The 12036-nt window shown below is 41.6% G+C and overlaps 1 protein-coding gene across 2 annotated transcripts in view; it reads left to right on the forward strand.

Annotated features, from left to right (window-relative positions):
• The window catches only part of trappc9 (trafficking protein particle complex subunit 9), an 84829-nt gene that overhangs the window by 15337 nt on the left and 57456 nt on the right, over nucleotides 1-12036 (forward strand). For both annotated transcript variants that reach the window (XM_057021602.1, XM_057021603.1), the window contains 5 exons: nucleotides 1319-1404; nucleotides 3139-3265; nucleotides 3338-3470; nucleotides 6272-6435; nucleotides 10933-11085. In XM_057021602.1, coding sequence (XP_056877582.1) covers nucleotides 1319-1404; nucleotides 3139-3265; nucleotides 3338-3470; nucleotides 6272-6435; nucleotides 10933-11085 — 663 coding nt within the window. The remainder of the gene's footprint in view (nucleotides 1-1318; nucleotides 1405-3138; nucleotides 3266-3337; nucleotides 3471-6271; nucleotides 6436-10932; nucleotides 11086-12036) is intronic.

Raw genomic sequence — 12036 nt, forward strand, 5'->3', positions numbered from 1 at the left:
GTGTTTTGGTGGTGCCTGTTGAATTTTTGTTCCCATTCACAATGTTAACCATGTCCTCCAGAAATGTGTCTCCCTCTGCGGCTCATAACTCTACAAGCTCCAATAATTCTACAAGCCCGAAAGCTTGCCTTTAGTTATGTTTCACTGGTTGGCCTCCTGCTCTGCAGTTGCATCATTACAGATGGAAGGGCTTTCTACCAATATCCACATAGTCTACATGCATTATTCAGTTCCAAAGATCCAATTTTCTTATAGTTCATCCTGGCAGGATACAGAAACACTGGTGAAGAGATCCGCGGTCTTCTTCAAGAAACGAAAATGTCTCCCACAGCCTGTAAAATCCAGCATGACAAAATGATTTCCAAATACAGGTAGAGTGCAACAAGGCACGCGGCCTTACATGGACTTGGCAAATCATTGTGCAATAAGAATTTAAAGAGCTGAAGCTTTTGGGAATCTGAGCGGAATCTCAATGACCACTTGGGGAGGAAAGACAGAGGCAACACTAATAACATGGCAGCAATCCACTCTGCTCTTCTATTTTCCGAAGGTGTGTTACACTTAATTGGCTGCCCACGAGAGCGTGCCTGCGTGCCAGAATTGGTGCGTGTCTGAGTGTGTGTGTTTGAGTGTGTTTGTCACTCACATCATGTTTTTCCTGAGTTGCTTCATTTCCCAAGGTGTACGTCTGAAGCTTTTTTCTTTTTCTTTTTTTTTACCTTTTCTTGTCAGGGTCCAGGCTATGATCCCCCCCTTCCTCCCAGAGTCTATTCAGAGTAATGGATGAGAATATTTCAAATGGAGATGTGTATTGATAGGTAGAGGCTGCATCTTTCCAGTCTGACAGACCCTTTCATCGCCTCACTGCAATGCTGAGCTCTCATATATTTTCCAGTTCTCCAAGAAGTGAGATCAAGCTGTTACAGGGAAAAAAAAAAAAGTTAGGTGTTCATCATACACAGCAATAACACCTTTAATCATATTTTTGAAACCAACACTTCATCTAGCCTGATGATGAGCCAGCTTTGAATGGACAAGGAGTCAAAAATGTCATTTTCACACTGATAGCACATAGATGACAGGTTATGAAGCTCACGGCCACTCTGTATTCACATGCATGCAGATTTAAACACATCGAAGATGAATGGTATATAGTGAGAGATTCTGTTCTCCTGAAATGACATTCTATTAGCAAGCGTTGCTTTTGCTCTTTCAGTAGCAATGCAGCAGACTGTAACTCTGCCCTCTTTCGCTCATTAATTACAAATTTGAAATTTGAATTCCACTCTTTGCTTTGTTTTTCCCTTTTTCCCACCAGACTTCCAGTGGGTTCAAGGAGCTGTGTGTGAGGTGCAGCTCATGGTCTACAACCCCATGCCTTATGAGCTACGTGTGGAGAACATGGTGAGTGTACAATGATGAGGAATGATATCCTTTTCTGCCGTCTGGTGACTCAGTTTTCCTACAGTGATGTTGAGATGCAAAACAGTCCTAAAGTTCAGTCAAAAGTCACCAGACGTGTCCTACATTCAGCAGTTAGACAGCAATAACACCAACAGCGGCGCAGACTGTACTACCTGTCACAAATGACGTTGCCTCACATCACATCTGCACCAGTCTCATAACTGAACCGTGACTTCTTAATTGAGGCGGCTCAGCGTAGCCAACCGGCGTCGTCTGGCGAGGATGCATTCTGTTGCAGACACAAGAGATTCAACCACGTCTAATTTGGAACATCTGGACAATGTTTCAGTGTGGAGACATAATCATCAGCTATTCGCCAATGAGGAACCCCTGCTAGATTAAAAATGTGTAGAAAAGAGAGAAGTGCTTCACACTCCCAGATGCACAGAAGTTAAATTATTCAGAGGGAATATACAAAGCTGTTGATACCCATTAAATCATTTAAGCAAACACGATTCACCAGTTAGCTTTATTTTTTCTTCAATGAGCACAAAATGTGATTATTTGGAGCCTAATGTAGTTCTAAATTGCATGACTAATTCTGCAGGTCAGACCAATGCAGAGATTCCACCTACAGCATATAACAGGTCTTCTTTTCTGCTGTCATTGTCTTTTAAACCCTTTTTTGAATGAATCACTTTTTATTTTCAAACTCTATAAAATAAAATTTATACACATTTATACACATATACCGTAAGAGCAAATTGTCTGTCAAGAGCAAATTGAAGTTCCATCTGAACTCCGGGGAGATACTTATCTGGCCAGAGCAGCCATTAGCTCTTCCCACCTGCAGCTTAATTGATCAGGTCACAGATGGAGGCTGGAGCACTCGGCTGCTCGGGACCGCAAGTTGTGTCATATTTGTGTGTTTATAGATGGACAGAATAATGCAAGATGAGAGCTTTCTGTACCCCAGACAGCTATTAGACCCAAGCAGCCATTTATTCACTGTACACAAACCCAGAAGGAGACAAACACTCACCAAGGTGAACTAGTAGATCAGCACAACAGGCATCTTTACTGTCACCACATGAGCAGCGCACTAATACCAATTTTGCTTGTCTTTCACTGTACGGATTCCTCTGTTTAACGGGATGCTTTTTAACATGACTTCCTCCAGCCTGTTGAGAGCCCAGTCTGTTGTTAACCTCAAATATGATGCTAATAATCACGTAGTTATGACTTTACACAGTTGGTGATCTGTGTGTAAACAGACAACAGCTCAGCACTTCACATGGCACAATTTGCTTTGGGAATGCTAATTGTGATTGCTATTGAAACAGTAATTAACCTTTTCAAGGCTGAATACAAGTGAACTATTTCCAATAGGTTACGGCTGATGCGTCTGCTTGGCGGTAAAGGTGTATAATGTCCTGAAGTGGAAATCAAGGACAATTTAAATTACAGCTTGTGTTAGCTCAGAGGTTCAGCTCCTCGGCAGTCCTCCCTCTCATGAGGTAGTGTCTGCTGTTGGGGATTGATTTGCACATTACCTCACCTTAGTCTGCCTGCTGCAACTGGACAGTGTGTTCTAAGAATGTTAATACTTTGATTTTCCCTGTAGAGGTCATGTTAGAAGTACACTTTGGAACCAAATTCCTGAATTTTAGTCTAGATTTTATTTATGTTGCTGCTCTTTTCTATGATCTGCATTTATGCTATGTTACTTTTTAGAGTTTGCTGACCTCTGGAGTGGAGTTTGAATCCCTGCCAGCTGCACTATCCCTGCCTGCAGAGTCTGGACTGTACCCAGTCACACTGGTCGGTGTCCCACGCACAGCTGGAAACATCACTGTCAACGGTGAGTTACAGTGCCGTTCCAGCTCAGTGATCACAAATAATAGCCATAATCCTGAATTTGTCTCTAACTCAGGGTATCGTACATCGGTGTTTGGCGTTACCAGTGAGTGCATGCTGGAGGCCCTGGCTGGAGTCAAGACTAGCGGCTGCTTGGTTGAAGTCATTCCCTCGCTCCCGCGTCTTCAACTGGGCACATCTATACCACGGTCAGAACCCACCTGAAAACTCCTTTTATCCTTGTTGCTAATGTTGCAGACGTGGGTTTAATCGGCACCAATGTAAATGAAGTCAAGCTCAGTTTAACTGTAAGAGATATAAATGCCTGTCTGACGCATAAATTCGATTCAACAGCTCTTTATGTGAAGAAAATAATTAAGAAAAAGCGTTCTAATATTTGGGTGAATCGTAAATACAAGGAGTCTTAACAGTAACACCTGCAGAAGTGCCGCAGTGCTAGACCCCCAGGCACTTCTAACTTCCACAAAAGTGTTTTTTTTTTCTTGTCACAGCCAAGCTTATTTTCTGACCATATTATGGAAAGGTACCTAATTAGGGAAAAGGGAAAGTTTGTTCAGCAAATGAATGGCCCCTCTTTTATTCGACAGTAGCAGCAGATTCAGTCAGAGGACCAGTGTCAGACATCGTTGGGATTGTTTGCTTCTTTTGAAGCTTTTAGGTAATTCCCATTTGGGCTGGCAGGTGTTAAACATGCTCCATTTAAACGCGAACATTCAGGTCAACCAAAAAGGTCCCATCAATCGTACACGTTTTTTTTGAAACGCTGAAAGCTAAATGTCAGGCCAGTACGATCGTGTTTCATTTAACATCCATTGTTTTGGAGAACCAGAGCGTAATAAAGAAAGACACGCCACAGTCGTATTATACACAGATGGCTCTGACTGTTTCTCCCCATGAGTGATGCCTGGATATCACTGTACACATGCATTACAATGAGCATTACTCTATAGTAATAAGGGTGACAGGGAAATTGCTCTACATGTGGGTGTGATGACATTTTGGATGCCGTAACAGTAGAAAACAGGAGTGGAAAACTCATGGGTTAAATTACTACTCGAATGGAGCAGGTAAAAGACCCTATGAGAGGTTCGTAAATCATTCTGACAACAGAGCTGCTGCAAAGTCCCCTGTTTAGTTTGTGCCTCTAAGTGCAGCACTTCAGCAGCTTTTGATGTGGAAACTCTTTTTTTCTCTCCACTGTTGGATGAGTACGCTAGCAGACGTGTAAATGAAATGTAATATAGTTTCCTGGGTGCTTTCACTGAGCCTATAGGGAGACATTCAGCTCTGACTCCAGTCACAGAGGTGCCTCATTGACTCCTCAGTTATCTTCTAGCCTCCAGCCTGAAGCTTCCCTTCTTCCAGCCTTCCTTCCTCACACTAACATGACAATTAAAACCATTTCAACTTATTTAGGATGTATCTTAAATGCCCCGAGCACCGTTTCTCTCTCACCTTCAGAAAGGATTTAATGTTGCTGTCAAAGTTCAAGGGTGCGGTGTCTCTTCTCACTAACTTGCAAATTGAATACCCTCCAGACTTTGTCATTCAATTGTAGGCATAAAAACAAGGTTATGTCATATAACTTCTCTTTTTGTGGTTATTTCTGAGAGCAGAGTTCTGTTGATCATTAAAGGAAAATGCCATCTTTGTTTTTATTTTTGTGTGATTCTCCTTTCAGACCTCTTTTAAAATAGCATTTCCAGCACAATCCAACATCCCTTAACAGCCCATGTGTTGTTGTTGTTGTTGTGACATCTGCATCTGTTGCACTACAACAAACTACAGTGCTGTCGGACATTCCCACAGTCCCAAAGATGAAGGTGTTTGAAGCTGATTACGGAACGCGGCTCCTAGTTGAACGTTCCGTTGTCTTAGATGTGAGGTTATTGCTTGCTGAAGGTATGGAGCTCAGGATAAAGCATCGTATTGGGTGTTGACATGTACTTGTAATTGCAGCCGCAGGCAGCATATAATTTTGGTATTGAAGTTACACATCTGAATGTATTCATGTATAATAAGCTGTGAGGGAACTGTTTCAAACGCGCGCATGATCACAAATTTGTGCATTCCTTTTGATGCCAGTGTGTATTTTTTTTCCTTAAGCAGAAACCAGCTGCTGCTTTTTTCAATTCAAGCAGGCTGAGACTTTTAATCATATGTACTAATATGTGGTATTGGGTTGCCTCCTTCTGACCTTTACCAAGCTCAATTCACAATTCATAATTGTTGGCTGCATTGCTTTGATTTCTTCAGCTCACACCGATCAGTACGTCTGATCCTCGAAGGATTACACGGATTGCAGATGTGAACATTTTGAACCCGTGCATCACATTGGACGTTCAGTATTCTGGCTGCGCGTCGGCAAGGTCTTGACTGTATCGGACAGTTCTGAATAAAACTTTCAGAATATTCAGCCAGCCGGTGTTTCAAAACTGTACCATTCTTAATAAGATGTCATATCCGTCGGGCTCGAAATGGAACTGAGTGGCTCGTTTGCGCCTGCACTGAGAGGTCTTGGCTTTTTAATTCATTCCTTTTATTAAGTTTTTTAGGCATTAAAAAATTAAACTGTCTGTTACCCAAATAAGCTTTGATTGTAAAATCCCTCGCGTAATTGAAAGTGATGCTGAAGGCTCAGCAGGAGTTCCTATTCTGGGTAAAAAGCCATCAACAAATGATGTTCCAGCAAATGAGATTCCCAAAATATGGCTTTTATCATCTCTCCAAAACACCAGGGAAAACATTTTAGCTTTGTCTCTTTGCGCACATCTCTGGGTGATTCACATTTGAAGAACCCTTCTAGAACAAATGAAAGCAGACAGATGTGCCCTCTATGATTGACAGTTTGACTTTTACAAATTTGAATCTATCCTCATACTTATTAGAGCCTAAAATGGTTTGGAAGTGTACAATTCACAAGGGAAACTCACCTGTGCTCATTCCAGTCAATTAATGAGCACATTACCTTCTTCATCAACCTGTGCAGGTCAGCCCACACGCCTCAGCCGTTGTCCAAAGAAGAGCTGTCCAGCACGGTGTCCATTCAGCTTTTCAACGGTGAGACCCAGCAGATGACCATCAGCTTGGAAAATATCGGATCGGAGGACATCGAGACTCTGGAGCTCACCTCTAAGACACTCAGCACCAAAGGTCAGTCCAGTCCCTCCTATGTCAAAGCCATTCTTGCCTCGTCAGATATCGGTGAGGTAGTGGGGAGAATTTGAGATGCGGATCCAGGACGCTCTCTTCTACATGTGCATTGGACCACAGGTGTAACCACCGAGTCCAATTTTTATTTTTTTATTTTTTTTAAAGCAGAAATCTGCTGCAGAGCAGGATTGGATCTGCAGTACTTCTTCAGTCAGCAGCATTAGGACGTCCCCTGACTCGACTTTTGACGTCTCACAGTGTTTTCTTCTGCATCTTTTCATGGTTGGACACCTGCTCAGGCCGTCACACCTCTGCAGACCCACTTCCGTTTTAGCGACAGTCTCTCCATCTCTATTTTTCTTCTCTCGAATGAAAACGCTGCAGCATTAATAAAGTAGAACGTTCCTAAAACTGCACCCTAATTACTTTTACTCCTGGCTCGTCTCCAGCCTTTTGTCTGCGGTTTGTCAGCCATCATCTGTATATTTAAGCATCAAAGGACCTGAAACTAATTCCTTTTCATACGTCTGAGCCCCTGTTGATTGGTTTTGCATGAGGTGACAAAGCCTCCTGATCAATCAAGAGTCCTCATCGTGTTCCTTTCAGTTTCTTACTGAAACTCATCCAGTCATTCAGTGCTTGGATGTCCACGTGAACTGTTCGAGACCTCAGAGTTTTACTTGTTTCTCCCCAATGTACCTTCCTCCTTCAGTTAATCTCCCTTGAAAGTTGATATAAAGTAAAGTTTGTCAGCACTAACGTGCTCAACATTTAATTACCTCTGTCTTGAAGTTTAAATGATTTATTGGTTATTTATTGGTTTAAAGACTTTCAGCCAGTCAGTCACTGTGCACCACTCTTAGTTCACCTTCCTCTCACGTACACGTATATGCTCCACGCTGGCTGGATGCCGAGGTACGCCGTAGTTAACAAGAGTTTCTTTTGAAATAGAACCGCTATTGTGGTTGTTGCAAGTAATCTGGGCTGCAGAATATATTTTTGCCTCCAAGGTAGTGCTATTTTTAAAGTTGGGCGAACAAGCCAAAAAAAACCCCTTCCATAGCCCCAAAATGGAAAAACAGCATCTGTTCGCTAAAAAAACTTTTGACAGCTGCTTTAAAGTAGAATGAGAAAACTCAACATGTTTTATTCAAAAGGTTCTAATAGACTTAATAGACTTACACAATCAGAAGCAAGAGTATGAGTGTTCAGTTTATCTGTCAGAGGTGTGAGGAGGTTTACTAAATACTCCCATTGTCTCTGTAAAGGTCCACATAAGCAATGCTGTGATGCATATTTTAAAAACCAGCGTTGTTGGTGTATCATCAATCATCTCTACTTGGTTATATTTGGGTTCTCATGCCAAAGTGATTTGAAAAACCACTCTAAATACCAAACTACATTGCTGGAATGGCCTGTGGTCAAAGGCACCTTCAGGTGAAACTAGCCAAAAAACTCTATTCTGTCACTTTCCAGTCCAGACCTTTTCCTAATAAATCATCCCACTGTTTTGTTTAATTTGTGTGCCAGTCCAGGCTGTTCTATTCTGCTTCCACGACTTTAACTGAAATTGGACCCCGCTTCTCGTAATCCACTTGTTTAAAGCTTAAAAAACAAATGCAGATTTTATCTCAGCATCAGCGCGACTTTTGCGTGTCCCTGGTAACCCAGCAGCAGCGTCTGGGTGCCCAGGTAAAGCTATCGCTGTTCTATTTATCTCTACCTTTGCAGTCTTTATTGTTCTACTGTCTGGAGTTACGTGGCATCTCTATGGAAATTATTTTATTTACATTATTCTTATATGAAACATGCAGGCAGATTTTATTTATTCCATTTCACTGAAGAGCAGCAGTCAGCACCCAGATTTGAATTTGCTTAACATATAGCATAAATAAATGATCGTAAACATGATTAAAACATTACTTTTCCTTCGTGGTATACAAAGACATCAACACACTAGAGTGACCTGAAATAAGCGGCGCTTCCTTATCCGTATGCAGCATCTCTTTCTTAACTATCTAGCGTCGCTGCCTCCGACTTTATTGTGTGCTGACAATGAGCGTCTGCCTTTTTCAGACGCCGTTTTTCTCTCGAGCATTTGGAATTGCTCTCTTCGAGTGCTTTACCGTGTCGTTTGCCCTTTTGTTCGCAATGTTCCAGCGGCATGTCCACGTCAGCGTGTCCAAGCGGCGTCTCTCCCGTCTTTCCCTACCAAACACATCACACCGCTTCTGTGTATTTAACTTTGTTTTCTTTTAATGAAATCTCATTGAAACCTTCAACAGGTATTAGGAAGTGAATTTCTTCACTCAGACTATGACGTTGTGCAGCTGAAAAGCTGCCGAGATCTCCCATGGCAGACGCTCTGGCCGTTTAGCATCAATTTTCAAAGGAGGACATGCCATCCATGTCCACCAACAGACTAATATGTATTCTGTAGCCCTCCCAGTCAACCAAGTTCATTTGCCTTGTTTAATTTAAGGCTTCCTCCAGTTTTGCTGCTGCAGAGGGACTGACAACACTACAGGTGTCACCTTCTGGGATTCATCACATGGTAGCAACAGTTCACTACTGATTCATAGAACATGTTCGTCCAAAAGGCCAGATGGATTTTCCCAGTCAAGGAGAAGCTTTGAGCCCATGTGACTCCGCTCCCTAAAAGACCCGATGCTTTTTTCACAGCTGTCTTGTACCATCGGGGTGGATTGTTATAGTCGCTGACAACACTTGAGTTGGTGTTTTAGATTAATATAATTGTCTTAATATAGACCACTAGACTTGTGTGATCTCGCTGTCATATTCAGTCTTTCCAGAAGCATTTGGAATAGAAACAAAGAGTTGCAGCTACAGACGTGTTTACTTGTTAGTTATTCCCTTTTAGAAATGTATTTTACATTCAATCCCAGTCTTAAAGTCTCAAGTCTCATTTGGCCCGCTGACCAAGCTCCAGCTAAGTGTCGTTCATGGTGATGGGCGGTAACAAGCCAACCCCAGCGAGCAGCGTTCAGCCTGGATCCAACACCTCTACTGCTGGATAGGGACCTTAATGGATTCAACTTTCCTTTATTTGTTTTTTTGATTATCTCCCTGGTACTTGTAGGCATGATGGAAGCCAGCAAATGTTTCAATTTCAAATGAAACTTTTATTACAAAAGTGTCTCAACTAGACTCTATTGATTGCCTCAGCTGGACCTGGGGCCTCTGTTTACTAATTACTTTTTGACTTATTGAGGCATTGGACGCCCGCTGCCTCCTACATATGTAATGAGCAGTGAATTGAAGTATACTTCTGCTTAATTGTTGCACATGAACTCAGAAAGCACTGGGTAGTGCAGTTGGGCTCCTGGTTCTATTGAAGAGGCTGGAGAAAAGCTTGAAGAGACCTTGGAAAAACTGCACCTTTGTTGGGTCCACGTTCACATTTCCAACTTAGAACTTAGAGTTTCTCTGAAAAGATTCAGAGAAACTCTAATGTCTGGCCATAAATCAGGAGATCAGAGGAGCAGAAATGGCTGATTACATTGCAACATCCACAACTTCAGATAAAGGTGGATTATCAAGCGAGAGATTTCTGACAGCGTTTGGAATAGATTGTTTCATATCTGTTCCGGTGACACACCAACAAAGATGAACATGTCTCTGGTTAATACTCTAAATAATGAAGGGAATGTTCCCTGACAGGTGTGGATACTGTTCCTTATGACTCACAGCTCACTTGTGTCATGATAATAAGGCCAGCCATAATCCTGGCTGCCAGACTGTTCAGTATTTGGGCCTCACTTATTCAACTTTTTTCCCTCTTCAGTTCTCTTCTTTCCTTATTTCCCTGTTTGATGCTGATACAGGATGGATTTTTAAAGGCATAACATGAAGCACTATTTGGAAAAAAGCTTTTATCCAATGCTGCCTGTATTCGCATCATTTTCGAGGGTTTTAACGGTTTTGATTTTTGAAGCAAACAAGCTCTTTTTAATGAGTTTTTTTTTTCCTACGCGTCCATAAAGCAGTCGCATCTCACCTGCACATGCAGTCGCTTTAATCTGGTCTTGTAGCATTTATTTTCTGCTCCTGGTTGAAGTGGATGCAGCTGAGTCATTTGCTCAGGTAGAATGGTCGAGGTATAAAAGAATCTGATCAGGAAGTGCCAGATTAGAGGCAGGTAGGCCAATCAGCGGCATTTTTATGGTGGAAACATTATAATGAGTGTCTTAATTGGTGCAGCAGGTTCATTCATTCACCCACTCATTTCTTTTCTTTGATTCACCTACAGTTCTAAAAATTCTGGAATTCACTTTTTATTAGTGGGTTAAGGTTCTAAGGCTGTTCCTGCAGTGCAGCGTTGTTTTTATTGTTAAAAAAAATGTTCAGAGCAGTCAAGAACGTCGATTAATCCTCGGTAATGTCATTGCTGTGTATTGATTTTTGTTTCTGACCCCCTGCTGTCATTTGTCTTTGGTGTGTGTGTGTGTGTGTGTGTGTGTGTTTGTGTGTATGCAGAGAAAGTGTTTGGGGAGTTTCTAAGCTGGAACCTTGATGAGGCGCTGTCACACCTGCCGCTAAAACCTGGTCAGGCACTGACTCTTACCGTCACCATCACAGTCAAACTGGACTTTTCTGGCCAGGAGAACCTGTTGCAGGACCTCAATGATGGTGAGTGTAAATTAACGTCTGTAGGTGCCAAGTTATTCTACTTCCGGTTTTTGGACTTGGGGTGGCTAAGTATCCCTTAAAGCCCATAATTGTGTTCCACAGCTTGAGAACGTCTAAACTCTTCAATCCTAGTTTTCTCCTTTCACTTTCATCAGCTTATTGGAATTCTCACTGCATATTTTGTTGCGACGTCATGGAGATGCAGAATTTTTAATACACGGTAGATTATATAAAGTTTCAACTTTCGATCATTAATCCTTAAAGACACATTCGGCTGTCTGTTATTTTCCTCTCTTTAAGTTTTAATGTGCTGCTGTTATATGGAATACTCTGACATTTTCTATTTAAACAGACATTTAGGCAGCTTGATTAAATATTAAATGGTAATAAGAAAGAGGGCTCCTTGACTTCCATTTCTCTTGTACTCTTGGAGTTCTTTCAGCTCTCACCAATTTACACTTCCTATTCCTGCCTGACCTTCTTTCCTACCTCAGATCTCATTTATTGCATTATTTCTCTCACATTTTATTATATCTACCACATTTCTTTCCCGTATCTAACAACCTATCGACCCCGAACTTAAGGTTTTTCTGTGAAGGCTCTCTGGACTGCTGAATATTAATGAGTGATCTGTTCTGAGGTTAAGGTTTGGTTTTTTTGTCCACATGAATGAAGATAAATAATAAAGAGCACTGCTGTCCTCAATAGGATATTTACTATAAGTGAGACAGTTTTAAGATTTTTAATTAGTGGAGCAATATTTAGCACTCTGAATTCTGGAGATAAGACTTGGTTTATGTAAACAGCAGCTCAGGATTGAGTCATTATTGTAACACCGCAAGGATGCACTTTCTGCTAAATGTGTTTGATGCTATCCACCTCTACATTAATTAAATCACAATAAAAACCTTGTAGGACCACATTTATTTGCATTTTAAAGCCAGCTTTTTG

Source organism: Takifugu flavidus, chromosome 21 (genome assembly GCF_003711565.1).
Source record: "Takifugu flavidus isolate HTHZ2018 chromosome 21, ASM371156v2, whole genome shotgun sequence".
In the NCBI taxonomy this organism is placed as follows: Eukaryota; Metazoa; Chordata; class Actinopteri; order Tetraodontiformes; family Tetraodontidae; genus Takifugu; species Takifugu flavidus.